The 21,491-nt window shown below is 53.7% G+C and overlaps 4 protein-coding genes and 1 long non-coding RNA gene across 11 annotated transcripts in view; 4 read left to right on the top strand and 1 right to left on the bottom strand.

The window, feature by feature from the left end:
* NOTCH4 (notch 4) overlaps positions 1-8,619 on the top strand; it is a 21,939-nt gene extending 13,320 nt beyond the window's left edge. Inside the window, exons 19-30 of the mRNA XM_006904612.3 lie at positions 970-1,222; positions 1,475-1,587; positions 2,419-2,942; positions 3,523-3,906; positions 3,995-4,170; positions 4,698-4,917; positions 5,097-5,172; positions 5,265-5,403; positions 5,933-6,228; positions 6,461-6,608; positions 7,109-7,206; positions 7,394-8,619. Coding sequence (XP_006904674.1) covers positions 970-1,222; positions 1,475-1,587; positions 2,419-2,942; positions 3,523-3,906; positions 3,995-4,170; positions 4,698-4,917; positions 5,097-5,172; positions 5,265-5,403; positions 5,933-6,228; positions 6,461-6,608; positions 7,109-7,206; positions 7,394-8,125 — 3,159 coding nt within the window. The 3' untranslated portion in view covers positions 8,126-8,619. The remainder of the gene's footprint in view (positions 1-969; positions 1,223-1,474; positions 1,588-2,418; positions 2,943-3,522; positions 3,907-3,994; positions 4,171-4,697; positions 4,918-5,096; positions 5,173-5,264; positions 5,404-5,932; positions 6,229-6,460; positions 6,609-7,108; positions 7,207-7,393) is intronic.
* LOC112478493 lies at positions 1,950-4,877 on the bottom strand. The gene is made up of 2 exons (XR_003045868.1): positions 4,662-4,877; positions 1,950-2,224 (listed from the first exon to the last, which is right to left on the bottom strand). It is a non-coding gene; the product is annotated as an uncharacterized LOC112478493 (long non-coding RNA).
* A 132-nt stretch (positions 8,620-8,751) lies between the features above and the next one.
* On the top strand, positions 8,752-12,706 carry GPSM3 (G protein signaling modulator 3). Its single transcript, XM_006904613.3, has 4 exons — positions 8,752-10,642; positions 10,846-10,945; positions 11,170-11,369; positions 11,617-12,706. The coding sequence occupies exons 1-4, from the start codon at positions 10,601-10,603 to the stop codon at positions 11,752-11,754; spliced, it is 480 nt and encodes a 159-aa protein (XP_006904675.1). The 5' UTR covers positions 8,752-10,600; the 3' UTR covers positions 11,755-12,706.
* Positions 12,707-12,915: 209 nt separating this feature from the next.
* On the top strand, positions 12,916-17,541 carry PBX2 (PBX homeobox 2). The gene is made up of 9 exons (XM_006904614.3): positions 12,916-13,433; positions 14,273-14,346; positions 14,579-14,826; positions 14,920-15,110; positions 15,284-15,419; positions 15,529-15,682; positions 16,060-16,148; positions 16,269-16,355; positions 16,479-17,541. The coding sequence occupies exons 1-9, from the start codon at positions 13,213-13,215 to the stop codon at positions 16,572-16,574; spliced, it is 1,296 nt and encodes a 431-aa protein (XP_006904676.1). The 5' UTR covers positions 12,916-13,212; the 3' UTR covers positions 16,575-17,541.
* A 711-nt stretch (positions 17,542-18,252) lies between these two features.
* AGER (advanced glycosylation end-product specific receptor) lies at positions 18,253-21,432 on the top strand. 7 transcript variants are annotated; one of them, XM_025045784.1, is made up of 11 exons: positions 18,253-18,667; positions 18,846-18,952; positions 19,029-19,242; positions 19,421-19,487; positions 19,599-19,684; positions 19,785-19,967; positions 20,072-20,208; positions 20,406-20,547; positions 20,819-20,845; positions 20,941-21,067; positions 21,143-21,432. In XM_025045784.1, the coding sequence occupies exons 1-11, from the start codon at positions 18,616-18,618 to the stop codon at positions 21,264-21,266; spliced, it is 1,266 nt and encodes a 421-aa protein (XP_024901552.1). In that variant the 5' UTR covers positions 18,253-18,615; the 3' UTR covers positions 21,267-21,432. The 7 variants fall into 7 exon arrangements, with proteins under 7 accessions (XP_024901552.1, XP_024901539.1, XP_024901545.1 ...); XM_025045771.1 differs by having other exon boundaries at positions 18,253-18,370; positions 18,479-18,667; positions 19,421-19,684; XM_025045777.1 differs by having other exon boundaries at positions 19,421-19,684; positions 21,167-21,432.
* Positions 21,433-21,491: the final 59 nt, after the last annotated feature.

A 21,491-nucleotide genomic window follows, 5' to 3' on the forward strand; every position in this document is an offset into this window, starting at 1 on the left:
TGCTCAGGAGCTACCTTCCTCAGGAGGATGTATTGAACTTCCCTCCAGGCTGGTTTCAGGCATCTCCTTGGTGGTTCAGGTCATTGAGCAGGAGAGGCAAACCTGGGATTCAAGTCTGAGCAACCTGATCCCTGTATTTCGTACAGAAGGCACCATGCACATCCCCTAACACCCTCCTTAACTTTTTATTATGAGCATTTTCACACATACACCAAAGCAGTGCATATGGATTAGTAGTGAACTCCTATGTACCTGTTATTCAGCTTTACTTCCTCTTTCATGAAACTCCCTCCTCCAGAAGTTTCCAAAATATCTCCCTCATCTCTGCTTCTTTCAGCCTTCTGGCCACTTCTTTGTGAATCCCTTTTCCTCCATCTGTCTGAAGTCTTCCTGCTACTCCATTCTTGCATGGTCACCTTCCCCTTGCAAGAACTCAGCACATGGCCCAGACCTCATCAATGACCCTACTCTCAGTAGCAGAATGATATGAAACAATCAGAAAAGGGTTAAGGGCATGTTATGGAGTCATAGACTTGCATTGAATCCCAGCTCAACCACCTAATAGCTGTGTGACTTGTAAAAGTCACTTAACCTTTCAAGGAATCAGCTTCCTTTTCTGTAAAGTGAGAATCAAATGAGATAATATAGAGGGTTTTTAGGAGGGTTTTATAAGGTTATGTATATAAATCATGCATTTGATGCTAGCTGTCTCTCTCCTGCAGTTGTCTGAGAACTTCATGGAAGCAGGGATGAGTTCTAGTTTTCTTTGTATTCCTAGTGCCTAAAAGGGTGCCTGGCACAAAGTAGGTGTTCAATAAATGCTTACAGATTAATAAAGCATAACAGAGCCTGGCAGGGGAGGTTTTACCAAAAATGGAGCTATGTTTAGTGGTAGAGTGTCCTAGAAATTGTCTCCTATAGTGCTGGCATGGGCTTACTGGTTTCCTGTCTGACCATTTTTGCCTGCAGTGTGCTCCAGGCTACAATGGACAGAACTGTTCAGAGGAATCCGATGCTTGTCAATCCCAGCCCTGTCACAACCATGGAACTTGCACCCACAAACCTGGAGGTTTCCACTGCATCTGCCCTCCAGGCTTTGTGGGACTGCGCTGTGAGGGGGACGTGGATGAGTGTCTGGACCAGCCCTGCCACCCCACAGGAACTGCAGCCTGCCACTCTCTAGCCAATGCCTTCTATTGCCAGTGTCTGCCTGGACATACAGGTGAGGCCTAGGATTGGACACAGGCATCTCTGTGGAACACCTGAGCTGACTGTGGAAACCCAGACAATCCCCTTCCACAAAAGGCAGCCTAGTCATCTTGTCCAGACCCCTGCCTCCATGCCACAACCCAAAGAATATGCCGCAGGATCCCTTTTGCCTATGCGGCTAATGCTGAGCTGACTCCCAGGAATGAGCTAGAAAGGAGGCAGTGACTAAAGCAGTGTGTGACATCTAATCCCACCCTCACCACAGGCCAGTGGTGTGAAATGGAGATAGAGCCCTGCCAGAGCCAGCCCTGCTCCCATGGAGGGTCTTGTGAAGCCACAGCAGGACCATCCCCAGGTTTTATCTGCCATTGCCCTCCGGTGAGTGACCTGAAAAGTTGCCTTCTCTGTTGCCCCCAACACTAACACAAGATGCTAATGCAGGGATCCTAGAGGGAAGCCTTGGGAGCACTGGAGTGGGAATTATTAGAGAAAGCCATTCTATGTTCACAGTGGTGAGTGGCTCTCAGAAGCAGACAGCAGGGTGGGGAGTGGGAGGCAGGATCAGCATGAATGGAATTTTCAGAAATCATGGGCATTGCCTAAGGGAAGGTCCCCAAGGTCAAGCTGGGTGACCTTGAATAAGTTCTTATTAGTTCTTTGCATTGTGTGTATGTGTATGGACCTCAGATGCATGAAATTGTGTTAATCTTAAACTTTGGTTCCTGAAACACTAACATAACTGGTTTGTGCATGGCTTTATTTTATTATTCTTACAATATAACACCCATGAATCCAATCTGAAAATTACAATATTAATGATAACTTACACTTACTTATGTCCTCCTCTATCCTATTCCCTTCCCAAAGAAGTATATAATTCTATCTCCATGGATTAAGATAGTATTAGTTCAATTACTATTACTCTATTAACTGTTTAGTCTTCCAGGACTTGCGTCGTGATGCCACAGTTCATCGGGGCTGTGTACACAGCTGTATTTCATCCATTTTCACCATACTGTAATGTCGATCATAATGTGAAAAAAAACACGAGACATGACTTCAACATCTGTAAAATGAACTTAATGCTCTGAGGCATCTTCCAGATATAATACTCTGGGACCTTCTGAGTTATCTTAACCAAGGAGTTTGCTTGAGGGGAAGTGGGAAGAATAATACAAGGTCCTTCCACAACTTCTCTCCTTTCTGCAGGGTTTTGAAGGACCCACCTGCAGCCACAGAGTTCCCTCCTGCGGCCTCCATCACTGCCACCACGGTGGCCTGTGTCTGCCCTCCCCCAAGTCTGGCTTTCCACCTCGCTGTGCCTGCCTCAATGGCTACAGAGGCCCTGACTGCCTGACCCCACCCTCTTCTCAAGGCTGTGGCCCTCCTTCTCCATGCCTACACAATGGCAGCTGCTCAGAGACCTCTAAGCTGGGGGGCCGAGGCTTTCGATGCTCCTGCCCTCCCAGCTCCTTAGGTCCCCGGTGTCAGAGCCCCAGAGCAAAGGGATGTGAGGGCAGAGGTGGAGATGGGGCCTGTGACACAGGATGCAGTGGACCAGAAGGAAACTGGGATGGGGGAGACTGCTCCCTGGGCGTCCTGGACCCCTGGAAGGGCTGCCCCTCTCACTCCCGCTGCTGGCTTCTCTTCCGAGATGGGCAGTGCCACCCACAATGTGACTCTGAAGAATGTTTGTTTGACGGCTATGACTGTGAGACTTCTCCAACCTGCACGTGAGCCTGAACCCCTGACTTGGAGGGGTGGGGCAGGGTGAGGGCAGGAGGAAAGACACAGATGCATCTGAGTTATAGTGTGACCACTGCCTCAAGCTCCAAGGAGTTTCCATCCTAATAACCATTGCCAAGTAGGGGCAGAAGACCCTAGGCTCCAACCCAGGGGGATGGGGCAGCACCAATATTTAATGGAGGACCAAGAAAGAAGGCATTGTCTCTGCCTGGGGTCCTGAGAGTTGTGGGAGCTCTGGCTTCAAGCCTTTCTAGGTCTTGCTGCCATGGAGTATCTCCCTTGGCAACCAGCACTCATGAGGGAAAAGTGCTTCGGGGTCTCCTTTAGGGAGACAGGAGACCTCGGGAGGGTAGGGAAAAGGGACAGTCTTAGGAAACCCGAGTATCAGTAGATAGATATTAGGGTGTCTAAACTACCTACCATCCAGGGCCTAAGCGCACTACTCCAGAGCTGCCCCTACTTAGCAACCAGTTCCCTAGAAGCTATGGAACATCAGGAATCCTCTCTGGGATAAAGGGAGTCAGGTTTCTTTGGGAGTCCTGAGTCCCTGCTCTCCTCACCCTACAGTCCAGCCTATGACCAGTTCTGCCGTGATCACTTCCACAATGGGCACTGCGAGAAAGGCTGCAACACTCCAGAATGTGGCTGGGATGGGGGCGACTGCAGGCCCGAAGATGGGGATTCAGAGTGGGGGCCCTCCCTGGCCCTACTGGTGGTGCTGAGCCCCCCTGCCCTGGACCAGCAGCTGCTTGCCCTGGCCCGGGTGCTGTCCTTGACTCTAAGGGTGGGTCTCTGGGTGAGGAAGGATAGTGATGGCAGGGACATGGTATACCCCTATCCTGGGGCCGAGGCTGAAGAGGAGCTAGGAGGAACCCCAAACCCTTCTCATCGGGAGAGGGCAGCCCCTCAAACACAGCCTGTGGGCAAGGAGACAGACTCCCTCAGCACAGGGTAAGAACGCTCGGTGGACGAGCATGCAATTTTTTTAACAGGCAGAGGGAAGGGAGCCAGGGACCACTCTGAGGTGCCTCCCCCACAGGTTTGTGGTGGTAATGGGTGTGGATTTGTCCCGCTGTGGCCCTGACCACCCTGCATCTCGCTGTCCCTGGGACCCTGGGCTCCTGCTCCGCTTCCTTGCCGGAATGGCTGCAGTGGAGGCCCTGGAACCCCTTCTGCCGGGACCCCTGCTGGCTGCCCACCCTCGCACAGGCACCGGTAGGTGACCCTATCATTTCTCCTGTCTTTGATCCCAAGCCAGCTTTCATGCCAGCCAGCAGCAATAAAAGTCAAGTGAAACAGAATTGCTAGGACCCAAATGCTCTTTGTAGGGACTTACCCATGTTAACCTCTCTAACTGGATCTCCTCATGGCCCATTTGCTCTGAAATCTTCTTCCTTATTTCTCTAAGTATTTTATCCTAACCTCTATCATAGACTTCTATCATCTTCTCTACCAGACCAATCATTGGACTAGATAGAGCATCCAATCATCCCTGTATCAAACAGTTCAAAGTATATGAAAGAATTAGAACTTATATTGTGCTATCTGCCAGGCCATGCTCTAAGTGCTTTACTGTATTAACTCCTTTAATCCTAACGACCCCATTGAGGCAGGTGCTATTGTTATTCCCATTGCACAACTGAGGAAACTGAGGCTAACAGGTTATTGCACTTGCCCAAAAGTATCACAGTAGTACCCAGCCTCACCTGGAATGGCTTCTTTTTTACTGTCTCTCCCACCAGCAGCCCCTGCCAACCAGCTCCCCTGGCCTGTACTGTGCTCGCCAGTGGCTGGGGTGCTTCTCCTGGCCCTCGGGGCTCTTCTCGTCCTCCAGCTCATCCGGCGGCGGCGACGAGAGCATGGGGCCCTCTGGCTGCCCCCTGGGTTCACTAGAAAGCCTCAGACTCAGCCAGCTTCCCGCCCACGCCGGCCCCCGCTGGGAGAGGACAGCATCGGCCTCAAGTGAGTGTGAGGAGGAAACAGGAATCAGGGAGGGAACTCTTTCCTGTGGAGATATTTACAATCAGAAGCACAAGAGATACTATTGCAGAAGTTGAAGACAGAGGAAGGGGAGAAGGGTAGGAAGGCTGCTAGAAACCTTGTGGACCCTGAAGTTCCTCTACCCACTCACTCTCTTTCAGGGCACTGAAATCAGAGGCTGAAGTTGAAGATGGAGTTACGTGCTCGGGCCCTGAAGAAGGAGAGGTGGGTGGCCAGGTAAAGCACTGGGGCAGGAATGGTCCTGAAATGATGGAGGGCTTGAGGGGACAAGTCAACCTTCCTTCACTGGTCGTTTTTCTGATTCCAAGGCTGAAGAAATGGCTTCACCCGCCAAGTGCCAGCTCTTGCTTCTGAGTGGTGACTGTCAGGAGCTCCCCCAGGCAGCCATGCTGACTCCTCCCCAGGAATTTGAGATAGATGTCCCTGACGTAGACGCCCGTGGACCTGGTACATGAGCCAACCCAGACCAAGAAGATGAAACCTCCCTTTGACCCTTTAGAATCAGAAAATCCTTTGATATAAGACCTGGAGAAGTATGTTAGAATTAATTAATTAGAACAGTGATTCTCAGAGTGTGGCCCCTGGACAGAAGAATTAGCATCACCAGGGAAATTATTAGAAATACGAGTTCTCGGGCTCCATTCCAGAGCTACGGATTCAAAAATCCAAGCTATTGGGAAATCTGTTTTAACAAGCCCTCTTGGTGAGTCTGATCCAGACTCAAGTTTGAGAACCACTGCCCTGGAATGATAGAGAATTACCATTCTTGTACTGGTTCCTTGTACAGATGAGGAAACTGAATCCCAGAGAAAAACAGAAAAGTCACTTGACTACAGCCACACAAAATCAAGAGCCAGAGCTCGGATCCTGACACCTCAGACTGTGATTCTCCCTGAGCCTCCATGTTCTCCCTCCCCCAGCCCCAGTTATGTCCTTTTGATTGACTTGTCTCTAATTCCTTCTCTCCCACTCACAGATGGGGTGACACCTCTGATGTCAGCAGTCTGCTGTGGGGGAGTAGGATCTGGGACCTTCCAGGCAGCATGGCTGGAAAGCCCTGAACCCTGGGAACCTCTGTTAGGTGGAGGGGCTTGTCCCCAAGCTCACACTGTGGGCACTGGGGAGACCCCCCTGCACCTGGCTGCCAGATTCTCCCGACCAACTGCTGCCCGTCGCCTCCTTGAGGCTGGAGCCAACCCCAACCAGCCAGACCAAGCAGGGCGTACTCCCCTTCACACTGCTGTGGCTGCTGATGCTCGAGAGGTCTGCCAGGTCAGTGCGCACTGGAGTCGCTTAACAGAACAGGGAGCAAACTTGCAAGTAAAGCTGGGCAAAAGCATCCTCTAGGGTTTGCCAAAGAGGAAGGTGATGTGATATTGGGGACCTGAAAGGGAAACAAGAATAGGTGGCTGAATATGTGTTGGGAAACGGTTAACAGTGGTCGGGGCCTGAACTAGCAGCCCAGGACATGCCAGGGGTCACTGGCCCTCTCTGGATCCCCCAGCTCCTACTCCGCAGCAGACAGACCGCAGTGGATGCACGGACAGAGGATGGGACCACAGCGCTGATGCTGGCCTCCAGGCTGGCGGTGGAAGACCTGGTTGAAGAACTGATTGCAGCCCAAGCAGATGTGGGGGCCAGAGATAAACGGGGTATGGATCTGGAGAAGCTGATGTGCCATAGAGAAGAAGTTCAGCAGACAGGATATGAGATAAAATGCAAAAAAGGCGGGGGAGGAGCAGCAGAAGAGCAACTGCAGGCTGGGAGATTCCCTCCCCTCCCGCCTTGCTGTAAATCTTTAGTATGGAGCACGTGTCTTCCTCTATCATCCTCATCAACACATACTGCCGTAGCGCACTGCAAACTAGGATGGCTAGGATGACGGACGAGTATCTGAGAAGGGGGGGCGGGGGGGGTCTCCTGGTCCCACTGACCCCAGAACAATGCCCTATTGTCCCTCCTCGCACTGGTGACGTCAACAAAGGGTAACGCTTCCTGCCAGCAGGCGGTCACCCAGGCAACGCTTCCGCCTTTGAGGGACCCGGCGAGCCCGAGGATCCCTTCTCCCAAGAGCAGGAGCCGCGGGAAACAGGAACGCAGGAGTCTGGCCCTCAGCCTCAGGGTAATAATAACCTCCCACATCGTTCCCCAGGAAAAACCGCGCTGCATTGGGCCGCCGCCGTGAACAACGCCCGGGCCGCCAGCTCCCTTCTCCAGGCCGGAGCCGATAAAGACGCCCAGGACGGCAGGGTTAGACCTGGTAGAGGGAATCCCCACAAAGAAAAAAAAAAAGCGGTGCCAGAGAAGTGAAAAGCGCAGGAACCCCGCCAAAGCCTGGAGGGGGAGAGCCAGTAGTCAAGTAGGTGGAGTCACAAAAGGCCAGTCCTGTGGGCATGGCCTCCCCTGACGTCGCCCCTGGCGGTTTCCTCCCGCGCAGGAGCAGACGCCACTGTTTCTGGCGGCCCGAGAAGGGGCAGTGGAGGTGGCTCAGCTGCTGCTGAGACTAGGGGCAGCCCGAGAGCTGCGGGACCAGGCAGGACTAACGCCGGGGGACATCGCACGCCAGCGGAACCACTGGGATCTGCTGACGCTACTAGAAGGAGCGAGGCCGCCGGAGACATGTCACAAAGACGCGACGGGTGCTTTCGCGCGTGCGCGGACCGCGTCGGGCAGCGTACCGTCGCGCAGGGGCGTGGCTCTGCAGCGCTGCCGGACGTTGTCAGCAGGAGCAGTCTCTCGTGGAGGCGGGGCAGATCTACAAACCCGGACTTCGTCGGTTGACTTAACCGCGCATGGGGATGTGGCCTATTCGCAGTGCCGGATCCTATCAAAAGGAGGAGCAGGAGGCGGCCCGCCCCGCCACGGCCGGAGGTTTTCTGCAGGCATGCGCGGGCCTCGGCCCAACCCTGCAATAATACAAGGAAGATCCGGGGTCGCGACCGGTAGTGGGGGTGTGTCCTTAGCTGACGAGTGGCCCTGCGATTGGGTGGCCTTGGGAGCCTGCAGTCCCGCCTCCAACACGCGGATCTCACCTCTTTACCTTACTCCGTCTCCCGAGCGGGGTTCCCCTCAAGTTGCCTGGGATTCGCCGCCAGCCCACCGTGTAATATCCTTAAGTGCAGGAGGTGAGGGTCAAAAACAGAAAGCTAATGGCAGGGACGAATTGTAAAACTGAGCACCCATTAAATGACAGGCGTCCGGAAGTTCTCCAGATTTTAAAGTTTTCGAGCCCCAAAAGTAGGAGGTCGTGAGTATAGTGTCCTTTCCAAAATGAGTGTATACACACTACCGTCATCGACTTCCACATTGAGAACTTGCAGCCCTAGAAAGGGTTTAGGGTGCTGAGATGAAGCAAACCAAAACTACAGACAAGATGTAAGATGTTCTTTCTTGTGCAGTATATGGTTCCCAAAGGGAGCCTTTATATCACCCATTACATCATCCCCACTACCCACAAACAGCTGACAAATATTTATTGGGCACCTACCATGTGCCAGGCACTGTGGGGTGGGGAGCGCCAAGGACCACTCCAGCTGATGACTCCTTGCATTCTCACCACCCCCAAACCAACCACTGCAGGGATGAAGCGCAACTCTTCTAGCCACTGCTATCTCTAAGAACCCCAAATTTATCACCAGATAATAAAGCTGATTTAAAATGTTACCTTTTGAAGCGGTTGGAAAGTGCAATGGAAAAAAATATGGGCGGGACTGCATAGTGTTTTCAGAATTTTGTGCCCCAAATTCAACATGTGGATGGAAGCTTTGAGTACAGTTTAAGAGCAAGAATAAGTAGATTTGGGTGTCCTGTGTTAATTTAGTGTATCACCTTAAAGATTATTAGCCCATGGAGAAACTACACACTAGACAATGCATACCCTTTGTCCTTTCAAGGGCATTTAGTTATAACCACTTAAGAAAGAGATTCCCAAGATCTCAAGTAGAGGAAGATGGAGAGCACATCTCAAACTTTATCTACCTTTCGGCAACGTGGCTGCACCACATGGTGACTGGCCTGAGACATGGAGTCATGAGGCATTTTAAAACCTAATCAAGCATACCTCATTTTATTACACTTTGTTGTGATTCACTGAAGGTTCAGATGATGGTTAGCATTTCTTAGCAATAAAGTATTTTTTAATTAAGATACATTTTTAAGATAATGCTATTGAACATTTAACAGAGTACAGTACAGTTATAAACATAACTTACATGCACTGGGAAACCAAAACATCTGTGACTCAGTTTACTGTGATATTCACTTTATTGCAGTGGTCTGAAACCAAATTCACAATATTTCTGAGGTATGCTTTGTAATATTGTGATTTTATTGAGCATTCACTATGTGCCAAGTGCCTAATCACATTTAATCCTCACGTCAACTATTAGGTAGGTCTACACTACATTTTACTCTTTTCAGAAATGGGCACGGAGATTTTATTTGGCCAAGATTGCAAGGCATTAATACAGTCCCCAATCTTTTTGGCACAAGGGACCAATGTTTCTATGAGAATACAACACCTGATGATCTGAGGCGAAACTGAGGCAGTGATGCTAGCACTGGGGAGCAACTGCAAATATAAATGAAGCTTCACTCCCTCACCCACCGCTCACCTCCTGCTGTTAGGCCCAGTTCCTAATAGGCCACGGACCAGTACCGGTCTGTGGCCTGCAGGTTGGGAACCCCTGCATTAAGTGACAGAACCAGATCTCTTCATCACATTGCATGTTCAAAGTCACTCAGCAGTAACCTCCCTACTATGACAGATTACCATTTAGAGGTCCCATATGTCTATTTGTCCTGCTTCCACCTTGTTACCAGTCAGCCTGATCAGCACAGATCAAAGACCAAGCCAGTGAGGTGGTCCTCTCCTTTTACTGTCTCTATATCCCTCATTCATGAAGAGAGGAAATTTTCCCCTGCCCCTTGTCTCTCATATTTGGTGCATATCTTGTCCCGGGAATAGACTAAGCACCCAGAGGGCAGGGATAACTATTCAACCTATTTATCAAAAACCGTGTGTTGGACCCAGTGCTAGCAGTATGTGTATGTTTGAGGGCCTGACATCCCTGGATCTGAGTCCTCTGCTTCCCACTGGAACCATGCCCCTTCCAGTCCCAATAAGTCTGAGGGAAGCTGGGAAGCAGGAGAGGGCCAAATACTACCTCAGGGTGCATCTTAGGGAGAGAAGGGACCTGGGGGTAGTGGGGTTCTGAGGAGTAAAACCACTTCCTGTGTAGCTAGTTCCTGCGTTGACAGCTGAAGGGGAGGAGGGGACGGAAGGACTAGAGCAGGGGTCGAGGGTCTACTGAGGCGCTGGAGATGAGAAGACCAAGAGTCCTTCCCCACCTTGAAACTCCTCCCCTACTACTGGAGGAGATTTTGCCAGTCTTTACTCCCATGGGAGAGAGACAGAGGTCAAACAAGCAGTTTGGGTGGGAAAAGAGAACTGGAGGAAGTTGACAGGGATGGGCGGGGCCCGTGGGGGGGCTGACCAGGAACCCAGCTTCCTGCTTAGTACCCAGACATCCAGCCCCCGGCTCACCCCCACCCCTTCCAGCCCCCACTCCCCTCAGGAACTCAGGGTTCAGCCCTCCTCCAAATCCCAGCTACCCCTCCTCCATCAGTTTCTCCCCTCCAGGGGATGGAGGCTGAGAGATCCCAGGAAGAAGAGGACGGTGAGCAGGTGAGCTGGGCACCCGGTGGTGGAGGCTGACACAGGGAGGGAGGGAGGTAAGAGGACCTGAGGCAGAGATCAAGTGACATGCACTCAGGAAACTTGGAAGGGCTTGGGCACACTGAGGCAGGAACAGACAGAGAGGAAATGGGCCGCTGGCCTAGCCCCCTGCCTACCCTGCCCCTGCTTGACTGAAATGATCTCGGCATCAGGGCCCCCATCAGGATGAGCGTGGCTGGCCTCCTGTGAACACCACCACTAGGCCTTGGCGATCTGCTCCTCCATCCCCTCCTCCAGGGACCCGCCACACAGGTACCCCCACCCACCCAGGGAGCTCCCTGACCATGGTGCCCCCATCCTCCCAATCCCATTATCAAGATCCACTCCATCACAGGCTCTCTCTCCACCTCCTGGACTCCCCATTGCCCCCCCTTACCTCTGACTATCAGTCCCTAATCACCCCACCCTGTCCATCCCTATCCCTGTTTCCCCACTCCACCCCCTGCCAACTCTGAGCCCTGCTCCTCCTCTCCCAGCCCTGGGGCCCCGCTCGGCCTCCCTGCTCTCCCTGCAGACTGAGCTCCTTCTGGACTTGGTGGCTGAGGCCCAGTCCCGCCGCCTAGAGGAGCAGAGAGCCACTTTCCATGCCCCCCAGAATCCCCCAAGCCTAACCAGAGCCCCACCCCGGCCTCTTGAGGACAGAGAACAGCTCTACAGCACCATCCTCAGTCACCAGGTAAGATCCTACCCTCCCACCCCTCACCACCACCACCAGGAGACAAGGCCCAGGCTTCCTTGTCTTTTGGCCCTGTTTTCTTTGGGACCCAACCCTTCCTTTTCCCCAGGTTATCTGCCCCCTCCCCAGGCCCTAGTTCCCCCATCCCCATCATAGGTGTCCTGTATGCCCCTCACACCAGCCCTGGCTCCTTTCAAGGCCTGCTCCTCTTAGAACCTCGCCAACACCCTCCCCTCCATTCCTCCAGTGCCAGCGGATGGAAGCCCAGCGGTCAGAGCCTCCCCTACCCCCAGGGGGGCAGGAGCTCCTGGAGTTGCTGCTGAGAGTTCAGGGTGGGGGACGAATGGAAGAACAAAGGTCTCGGCCCCCCACACACACCTGCTGAGACTTGAGCCCCCCACCAGCCCCTCCACACTTCTGAGGCTCATAGCTGGGCAGCCCACTGTATGCCCTCAATCCTGCTTGGCAGGGGCACCAGAGACTGGAAGACCTAGATGAAATCTCAATATTCATTGCCCTCGTCACCTTCCCTGGGAAATGGAGGGGGTGAAAGTGCTCAAACCCTGGGAATCAAAGGTATGATGGTCATTTAAGTTTCTCCTGGAGTACATGGAGGCATAAGGCAGTGAGAGGATTCCAGCCACCAAGGGACACCCCATCTCTACTCTGATCTCAGGGAGTGACTTGGAGTCTTAAGGTCCTAAGCTGTAGGGACACCCCTAGTTGTCGAGCCACTAGGCAAGATCTGAGGGCTTAGGCCTCCATCTCCCGAGAAAAAGCAGATCTCAGAAGGTTATGACTTGATAGTTCCCCCCTCCTTCCCAGTAAAAAGAAAAGGAAGGTGGGCACAGCAGAGATAAAGAGGATTCTCCCACCACCAGCACTTCTTGGCCCCTACAGGCTGTGAACAGACACTTAGCCATGCCCACCCTCCCTCTCCACTGCTGCTCCGAGTCTGATGTTTTGGTTGTATGAATAAATGTAATTCCCCTCTGGACTGAAGACTGGTGTCTGGGGCTACCGGGATGGAGGGTAGGACAGTGAGGCCAGAGGCTGCCTCTCTCCCCAGCCTGGCGCGAGGCCAGCTCCCCTCCCAGGCTGGTTAATTACAGGCTGATTAAGCAGCGGCTGGAGACCTCCTTAATTACCCCCTCCCGCCCCCTCTCCTGGTTTTAATTAAGTAGAACAGGGAGGGGAGTCATTAGGACAAGAAATATGAACTGAGCTGTCTGTGAACCCAGGCATGCCAGCGACCAGAGTCCACGGCTCCTTGATCCCTGATTCAGAACCCTGGTGGCAGGCCCCCTGCCCCACGCCCCCAACATGCCCTCCACCCAAGTCGCAGAAGTCCAGCCCCAGGGCCTCCCCGTATTTTCCCCGATGGGCTGGTCTCCTCCCAGCGTCCCTTCTACCCTCTCCCCGCCTCCACTCGGTCTTAGTTCCTCTGTTTCTGTGTATCTCTCCCCGCCCCCAGCTCCTCCCTGTTCCTCCTCTCTTCTCCCCTCCTCTTCCTCCCTGGCTCCCCTCCCCCAGCCTCCCTCCCTCGCTCCCCCCCTTCTCCCTCCTCCCTCCTCCCTCTCTCTTACACACCCCCGCTTGGGCCTCTTCTCTCTCTCCGGCTCCATTTTCTCCGCCGCCGGGGGCCGGGGTCTCCTGTGGGGGGCCCAGCCGGTACCCCAGGTCTCCCTTCAGGGACGGGGTGAACCCCTCAGGGAGCCGGGAAGGGGGAAGACGGGCAGGAGTTGGGGCGGACGGAGCAGCGGCCCCAGCGAGTTTGGGGGGGAAGTAACCAGGCGGGGGGAGGGGCAGAGCAGGGAGGGGGCCTCAGGGCCCCCCCCCAACTATGGACGAGCGGCTGCTGGGGCCGCCCCCTCCAGGCGGGGGCCGAGGGGGCCTGGGATTGGTGGGTGGGGAGCCTGGGGGCCCTGGCGAACCTCCGGGTGGCGGAGACCCCGGTGGGGGGAGTGGGGGGGTCCCGGGAGGCCGAGGGAAGCAAGACATCGGGGACATTCTGCAGCAGATAATGACCATCACCGACCAGAGCCTGGATGAGGCCCAGGCCAAGTGAGTGCCCCCACCCCGGGACCCCACACAGACCCAGCAGAAGCCCCATTCACAAGCTCTGAGCCTTGTGGAAGCGCCCCCCGCCCCCAACTCCTGGACCCTCTCCAAGATCCTACAGCTCTCCTCTCCTTACTCCCCCAGAACCCCCAGATAAGTGATCCTTCTCAAACCTCCCTTCACCCCCAGGCCCTGGAACCTTAAGGAGGGGAACCACAGGTGCTCTCACTCCCCTCTCCTAACCTCTCATTGACCCCCACACTCCCCTGGAACATCCCTCCATCTTCAGAGCCTCTTTCCAGCCCACCTGCCTTCTCTACAGACTTGGGGACGTCTACACCCCTGGAGAGTTCCTACCTCTCCTCTCCACTATGGTCCAGCCTTCAAGGGTCCTCACCTACCCTTTGCCCTTGCTCAGTCCCAGGACCCCTGACACACTGAACTCCCCACTTTAGCTTGCGGCCCCTAACCCCATTCTGGCACCCCAGACTCTGCCTCTTCTCCCCAGTCTCCATCTCTCTTCCTCTGAAATCTACCTAGTCACCCTCATGTCCGCAGTCACCCCAAACTCCCCCTCTATATCCTATAGACTATCTCCCACAGCCCCCTGTCCGCCCAAGAGGTCTTTATCCTGCTGTTTTCACCTTCCCTCCATCTGCTGGAAGCCAGGCAGCTTCCCCCCATCTCCATGCTCTGATAGCTGATCTCGCCCCAAGAACCTCCACTTCCATTCTGCCCCCGACCACACTTTCTTCCTCCCTTGTTCTCAGGCTCCCCTCAACCTCATGGTTTTCCACCACTACCTGTTTCTGTAGCTCAGCTTTTCTCCCATTCCTTCCAAGGAAACATGCCCTAAACTGCCACCGAATGAAGCCTGCTCTCTTTAGCGTCCTGTGTGAAATCAAGGAGAAAACCGGTATGTGGATCCTCTTCTCATTCCTCAGCTCTGGGGATGAAACCCTGTTTACTATAGATTCAGCCTAAGAGTTTGACAGCTTGGGGCCCTGAGTAAATTGGGAGTCAGGGAGGTTGCTAAGGGTGGCTGGGGAGGGAACCAAAGAAATTTGGGTTTCCAGGAGGCATCCAGAGGGCTGAGAATCGGGTATGGGATCCCCGGGTCCCTAAGTCCACTCACCCGCACAAACTAGGCCTCAGCATTCGAAGCTCCCAGGAGGAGGAGCCGGTGGACCCACAGCTGATGCGCTTGGACAACATGCTTCTGGCAGAGGGTGTGGCTGGGCCCGAGAAAGGGGGGGGCTCAGCGGCAGCAGCTGCAGCTGCTGCAGCTTCTGGAGGCGGCGTGTCCCCTGACAACTCCATCGAACACTCGGACTATCGCAGCAAACTCGCCCAAATTCGCCATATCTATCACTCAGAGCTGGAGAAATATGAGCAGGTGAGGAGAGGAGGCTGGAGTGGATGGAGGTTCTTTGGGGGGAATCCCAAGGCCAAAGGGCTCCTCTTCACAGCCTACTGGCCCTCACTCCAGGCATGTAACGAGTTCACAACCCACGTCATGAACCTGCTGAGGGAGCAGAGCCGCACGCGGCCTGTGGCACCCAAGGAAATGGAGCGCATGGTGAGCATCATCCATCGAAAGTTCAGCGCCATCCAGATGCAGCTCAAGCAGAGCACCTGCGAGGCTGTCATGATCTTGCGTTCCCGTTTCCTGGATGCCAGGTGGGACCTAGGGGCCCAGGCCTGCCCTCAGCACTGGGATCCTTCCCATTCCTCAGGCCCCTGGGCCACCATGTTGCACAACACGGTACTCCATGACAATGGCGTCCTCTGGAGTTATGCAATATGGAGTTCCTGCTAGGATAACAATGTCCTCACCACCCTTCTTTCTCTAGACGAAAACGCCGTAACTTCAGCAAACAGGCTACTGAGGTCCTAAATGAGTATTTCTACTCTCACCTGAGTAACCCATATCCTAGTGAGGAGGCTAAGGAGGAGCTTGCCAAGAAGTGTGGAATCACTGTCTCTCAGGTATTGGGGAGGAGTTTTCTGGCAGAAAGCTCTCCAATCCTATTGACTGAGAGTCTTAACAGAGGGAAAAGTTTCCACATGACCCTCTTTTCTGCCTGCCACCCCACAGGTCTCCAACTGGTTTGGCAACAAGAGGATTCGCTATAAGAAAAATATTGGGAAGTTCCAAGAAGAGGCAAACATCTATGCCGTCAAGACTGCTGTGTCAGTCACCCAGGGGGGTCACAGCCGCACCAGCTCCCCAACACCCCCTTCTTCCGCAGGTGGATCCAGCTGCCACCCTGGCTGGCTATTTTGCACACTTCCTGCTTTTTGTTCCCACTTCCTATCTAGCAAGATCATTGCAGAATGGGGCCTTTGGGATTGAGAGAGACCAACTTGAGATGGGGTGGGGATGTCAGGGGACAGAGTCCACTCCAGCAAAGTTACTCTTGCCTTTCTTCAGCAAGTGGCCAGGGGAGGCTCAGAAACAGCCTAATCCTTCTGAATGTTACAGTGTTTTGTGGATAATTTGTGCACAGTAGTGTACCCCCACAGAACTAGTTCGGAAGGCTTTTTGGAAACAGAGCGGTGGTGCATCTCTTGTCTGCCATCACAGGCATGTTATACATGTCCCTAATTCCCTCTCTGCTCCCCCAAGGCTCTGGCGGCTCTTTCAATCTCTCAGGATCTGGAGACATGTTTCTGGGGATGCCCGGGCTCAATGGAGATTCCTACTCTGCTTCCCAGGTCAGGTGGCCCATCTTCCCTTAAGTAGGATTTTCCCAAAGTTGGTTTCCCTCCCTTCAGGATATGAGACTTCTTTCTTTTGAGGCTTCTCACTGTCATACTTCCTTTGGCTGCCCACAGGTGGAATCACTCCGACACTCAATGGGGCCAGGGGGCTATGGGGATAACCTCGGGGGCAGCCAGATGTACAGCCCTCGGGAAATGAGGGTGAGTAGATTTCTGAAGTCCTCTCTCTCTGCTGCTCACCAGGACAGGAGGGCCTTTTCCCTGGCACCGTTGTCCCCAACATTGGGTTTCCCAGAGCCCTACCCCAACTGTCTCTTTTTCCAGGCAAACGGCAGCGGCTGGCAGGAGGCTGTGACCCCATCCTCGGTGACATCCCCAACAGAGGGACCAGGGAGCGTTCATTCTGACACTTCCAACTGATCTCGCCCCTTAGGGCCACAGGGGTGGGGGCTCTCGAGATGACTCTTGAAGAGGACACAGGCATCCAGAGGACAAACCCCAGACATAGGAGAAGCACAAGACAGAAGGGCAAAAATGGGGTTGTCCCCTCCTCCACCAGACTCTTGGTGCTGGGGGTGCTGACTACATGGCAGGGAGAATGGGGTCCCCTTAGGGGAAAGTGGGGTCTATCTTCCCCTTTTTTCTTTTTTTTTTCAGTCTGTTTTCCTCTCCCCCTTATACAGAAACACACACTCAGAATCCTGTTTTTCAGATCCGTCTTCCTCTCACCGTACAACCGTCGTTCCCCACACCCACCCCCTCTGGTTTTGACCACTCTCCCTCCTCCACCCCTTATCTGTTCTGGGATCTGTGGAGACACCAGCCTTGCCCGACCAGAGATGCCAAAAATGGGGACAGAACTTCTGGACAGATGACTTGGACCACGCCTCCGTGCCTCCCACCCCCTGCCCCTCCGGACGGCTTTATTACCTCATATGCAGCTCATCTTAAACCAATAGAATCGCTCGGTGGACAAGAGTGTCTGACTCAGATATCTACCTCGGAGGGAGTTTCTGCTACTCTATGGAATTGTTGACTGGGCTTTGGGGTTGAACTTTTTTTTCTTTTAAGAAAAGAAAAAGGAACCCTGGGACCATCTTTTTTTTTTTTTTTTTAATGTTCTTTTTTTGTTGTTGGTTTTTAATTTAGTTTGGGGAAGTAGATGTTTTTATAAATATGTTAATTTTTTTTTTAATTTCTTGTTTTCCCATGTTAGGGGTGATAGTCAAAGGAGTCATAAGAGAAAGGGGAAACAAATAAATATGGTGAAGAGGCCCACCTGGCTCCAGTCCTGTCCATCAGAAAGTATATTTAGCAGGGCACCAAGCCTGCCCCCCTAAAATCACTTGTTCTCCTTTGCTTGTAAAATCCTAGGTGTTCGCTTGTGCAGGCAGCTTCCTCCTGCTGCATTTGGTATGGAGGCCGTCGTGGGCTTGCTCGACTGGCCGATTCTCCCTCTTCTCACACTTGGGCAGGGCTAGACTCAGTAATTTTAAAGAAATGCCACCTTCCCCTGTGACACGTCTTTAAACCTTTTTTTAGCTACTATTTGCAGATTGGAGGGAAAGGGAGGGGGATATTGTGAAATAAGTATGGGTTGGGGTGCTTGTGTATGTATCTCTGAATTTCCCTAGAAATGATGTATCTTTTTCTCAGTCCAAAATCAAAAGGGTTGGGAGAGAAAGGAGGTTGCTAAAAGCTAGCTGTGGGGAGAAGTAAAATCACCACTGCCCCATCCTTGGCCCTGAATCCTATCATCTGAACCCCTCAGACGTCCTCAGGATTTCACAAGACTGTCATAGTGGAAAAGTTCTGTCAATGATCCAGGCAGGATTTGAGGGCAGGTTGGGATTGTGATGGGTGGGGGGCGGGAGGCACGGGCCGGGGGCAGTTCTCTCCTCACTTGTAAACTTGTAGTTTCACAGGAAAAATAAAAGCAGTTTTAAATAAAGACATTTCTTTTTTCCCTGGGTTTAGTTGAGAATTATTTTCAAAAACATGAGAAATCCTAGAAAAATATTTTTCTCTCATAAAGTCCCAAACGGGTTTTCCCTAATTTCCTGAGTCTTGCCCTCACCACCCAGACCCCATGTTTCACCCTTGCCTTTTTACCGTGGGAAACAGCCTGGCTTGAACCCTGTTGCCTGGCAACCTTGCCTCCTCAAGATGAGGCTCCAGTGGTCCAACAAGCAGCCCTCAGCAGACAGATAGAACAGGTTGGTGGTCCTGAGAGGATGAGAGACCCAAGGAGGTGCACTCCCCACCCCCATGGATGTGGCAGTGCCCAAGGGTGGGGTGATAACTGTTTCTCCTATATTCTGAAGGACTCTTGTCGGGAGAGCCATGAATTCCTAGCATTCCCTGTGCCAGGACAGGGCTGGGAGAGGGTGTGAGCCCCACCTAGGGCGGAGGCCACAGCAGTGAGGGGCAGACAAAGGCAGGAGCCTGGGAAGAAAGCAGGATGGCAACAGGGGCAACGGTCGGAGCCTGGGCGCTGGTCCTCAGTCTGTGGGGTGAGCCACTCTCCCCACACCTATCCTCCCTTCTGAAAGCACTCTGCCCCCTCCCCAAATCTCCCCAGAACTTTCCTGGAACCTGGATACCACTCTTCAGGCTCCCTCACACACCCTGTGCTAGTTTTATCAGCCCCATCTCTTTTTCCTGCCCCTCCGCCTTGGTGCTGTCTTCCAGGGGCAGCAGTAGGCAGTCGAAACCTCACAGCCCAGATCGGGAAGCCACTGGTGCTGAACTGTAAGGGTGCTCCCAAGAAACCACCCCAGCAACTGGAATGGAAATTGGTAAGAGGGTCTCCTGTTACACCCTGCCCACTTCCCTGCCTCATGAGTCCTTTCTCAAAGGACTTGCACTGTTTAGGCCCCTCTCCTCTGTCCCCAGAACACAGGCCGGACAGAAGCTTGGAAGGTCCTATCTCCCCAGGGAGGTCCCTGGGATAGTGTGGCTCGAGTCCTCCCCAACGGCTCCCTCCTCCTGCCGGCCATTGGGATCCAGGATGAGGGGACTTTCCGGTGCCGGGCAATGAGCCAGAATGGAAAAGAGACCAAGTCCAGCTACCAAGTCCGAGTCTACCGTAAGGGTTCCAGGGCCTTCCCCAAGGCCCACTTTTCATCTAAGGAAAAGCCTTCAACCCCAGCCCTTGGCTCCTTAGCCCTGGTGTGTGAGAACCTCTAACTTCACTGACCCAGCCCCACAACCAGGATGTGAGGATCTTCAAAGCTTCGGCCTGATTGGAATTTTCCCTCCTTCAGAGATTCCTGGAAAGCCAGAAATTGTTGATCCTGCCTCTAAACTCACAGCTGGTGTCCCCAATAAGGTAGTGGAAGAAAATGGGAGTAGAACGTGGTCCCGAGAATGGGAGGGGAGTGTAGCTAAGTGTGTATGGAGTCTCTTATTTTCAAAGATGATGAGGTCACTCTCTTTCCCCAGGGGGACATGTGTGTCTGAGGGGGGCTACCCTGCAGGGACTCTTAGCTGGCACTTGGATGGGAAACCCCTGATACCTGACGGCAAAGGTGAGTCCCCCTCTTCCCCCCGTAACTGCCTTCTTTTTGATCCCTCCCCCCCGACACACACACACACCCTGGGATATCTTGCCTTCTTCCCCCACCACAGGAGTGTCTGTGAGGGAAGAAACCAGGAGACACCCTGAGACAGGGCTTTTCACACTCCAGTCAGAGCTGATGGTGACCCCAGCCCTGGGAGGAGCGCCCCACCCTACCTTCTCCTGTAGCTTCAGCCCTGGCCTTCCCCGGCGCCGAGCCCTGCACACAGCCCCCATCCAGCTTAGTGTCTGGGGTAAGCAGAGATGGGGAGGGCCCCTCGCTCGGGTGAGTACTATCTGAAAGTATGCCACTGGGACCACACGTAGGTGTAACTCTCAGCCTCATGCCCCTTCCCAGCCCCAGAGCCTGTGCCTCTGGAGGAGGTCCAATTGGTGGTGAAGCCAGAAAGTGGAGCAGTAGCTCTTGGTGGAACCGTGACCCTGACCTGTGAAGCCCCCACCCAGCCCCCTCCTCAAATCCACTGGATCAAGGATGTGAGTGACCTGAAGAGGGGGCTGGGAGGTAGAGATACATAACTGGCAACTAGAAGGGCAGCGGCTCATGGAGAGAGAGGCAGTCAAGAGGCTGGGGAAGAGGACAAGGTATCTGGGGATGTGGAGACAAAGACAGGAGTATGGGATATACAGACAAGGGTTGTAATAGCCTCCTGCCCCACTTCCCCGCCTCCTAGGGCACGCCCCTGCCACTTCCCCCCAGCGCAGTGCTGCTCCTCTCTGAGGTAGGGCCTCAGGATGAGGGAACCTACAGCTGTGTGGCCACCCATCGCAGCCACGGGTCCCAGGAAAGCCAGGCTGTCAGCATCAGCATCATTGGTGAGACCTCTCCCCAGAGCCCAGGGACCCTGTGCAGCCTCCAATTCCCTACCCTGTTCTGGCATTGTCCCCAAGAGCTATCTCACATCTCCCTCAGTGGACCCACACCCAGGCCTCGGCTGCCCCACCCAAACCCTACCAAGAGAGCAGCCCAGCCTATCCCCTCTCCACTCTGAACTGAAGAAAAAGAAGACTCCACTGGGGCTCCCACTAAATAGCCCTTTCCCGAACTGAAGCTTCCCTTTCTGACTTGCCCTGACTTGTCTTCTAGAAACAGTCGAGGAGGGGTCAACTGCAGGTGAGGAGTTGGATAAGGTCAGAGAAGCAGACAGACCCCAACATGCATGGTGAGTGGTAGGGGCTGTGCCCTCAATCCTCCCCATTTGCCTACAGGCTCTGTGGGAGGGCCAGGGCTGGGAGCTCTAGCCCTGGCCCTCGGGATCCTGGGAGGCCTGGGGATAGTCGCCCTGCTCATTGGGATCATTATGTGGCGAAGGTGGCGACACCAAGGAGAGAAGAGGTGAGTGCAGAAAGCCACTGGGGGCTTCCTGGCAGCAAGGAGAGGTGTGGGGGAAATGCTAGGACCCATGTGCAGAATTTCCCCAATCTTCCTCCCCAGGAAGGCCCCAGAAAACCAGGAGGAGGAGGAGGAAGGGCGTGCAGAGCTGAATCAGTCTGAGGAGCCTGAGGCAGCCGAGAGCAATGCAGGAGGGCCTTGAAAGGCCCACAGCCACCCCCATCCCTCAGCTCCCTTTTCTTTTCCCCACACTCTGTTCTGGCCCCAGATGAGTTCTCCCCTGTACAACCTCCACTCACCTCACCAAACTTTCTTCCACAACCAGAGCCTCCCATGAAGCGCGATGAGTAAACAACTGACAAACCTTACTCCCTTTGCTCTTTGTGTGTGTGTGTGTGTGTGTGTGTGAGATGCCCTCACCCCTGCA

Source organism: Pteropus alecto, unplaced genomic scaffold, assembly GCF_000325575.1.
Source record: "Pteropus alecto unplaced genomic scaffold, ASM32557v1 scaffold400, whole genome shotgun sequence".
NCBI classification, from domain to species: domain Eukaryota; kingdom Metazoa; phylum Chordata; class Mammalia; order Chiroptera; family Pteropodidae; genus Pteropus; species Pteropus alecto.

What these genes read in the sequence shown, in the direction of transcription:
- GPSM3 (XM_006904613.3), top strand. Translation starts at nt 10,601, where the DNA reads ATGGAGGCTGAGAGATCCCAGGAAGAAGAGGACGGTGAGCAG. An exon ending in AAGAAGAGGACGGTGAGCAG is followed by an intron (nt 10,643 to 10,845) that starts GTGAGCTGGGCA and finishes TCTCGGCATCAG; the next exon opens with GGCCCCCATCAGGATGAGCG. An exon ending in GCACCATCCTCAGTCACCAG is followed by an intron (nt 11,370 to 11,616) that starts GTAAGATCCTAC and finishes CCATTCCTCCAG; the next exon opens with TGCCAGCGGATGGAAGCCCA.
- PBX2 (XM_006904614.3), top strand. Translation starts at nt 13,213, where the DNA reads ATGGACGAGCGGCTGCTGGGGCCGCCCCCTCCAGGCGGGGGCCGAGGG. An exon ending in AGCTGGAGAAATATGAGCAG is followed by an intron (nt 14,827 to 14,919) that starts GTGAGGAGAGGA and finishes CCCTCACTCCAG; the next exon opens with GCATGTAACGAGTTCACAAC. An exon ending in GTGGAATCACTGTCTCTCAG is followed by an intron (nt 15,420 to 15,528) that starts GTATTGGGGAGG and finishes GCCACCCCACAG; the next exon opens with GTCTCCAACTGGTTTGGCAA.
- AGER (XM_025045771.1), top strand. Translation starts at nt 18,616, where the DNA reads ATGGCAACAGGGGCAACGGTCGGAGCCTGGGCGCTGGTCCTCAGTCTG. An exon ending in AAATCCACTGGATCAAGGAT is followed by an intron (nt 20,209 to 20,405) that starts GTGAGTGACCTG and finishes CCCGCCTCCTAG; the next exon opens with GGCACGCCCCTGCCACTTCC. An exon ending in CGAGGAGGGGTCAACTGCAG is followed by an intron (nt 20,846 to 20,940) that starts GTGAGGAGTTGG and finishes ATTTGCCTACAG; the next exon opens with GCTCTGTGGGAGGGCCAGGG.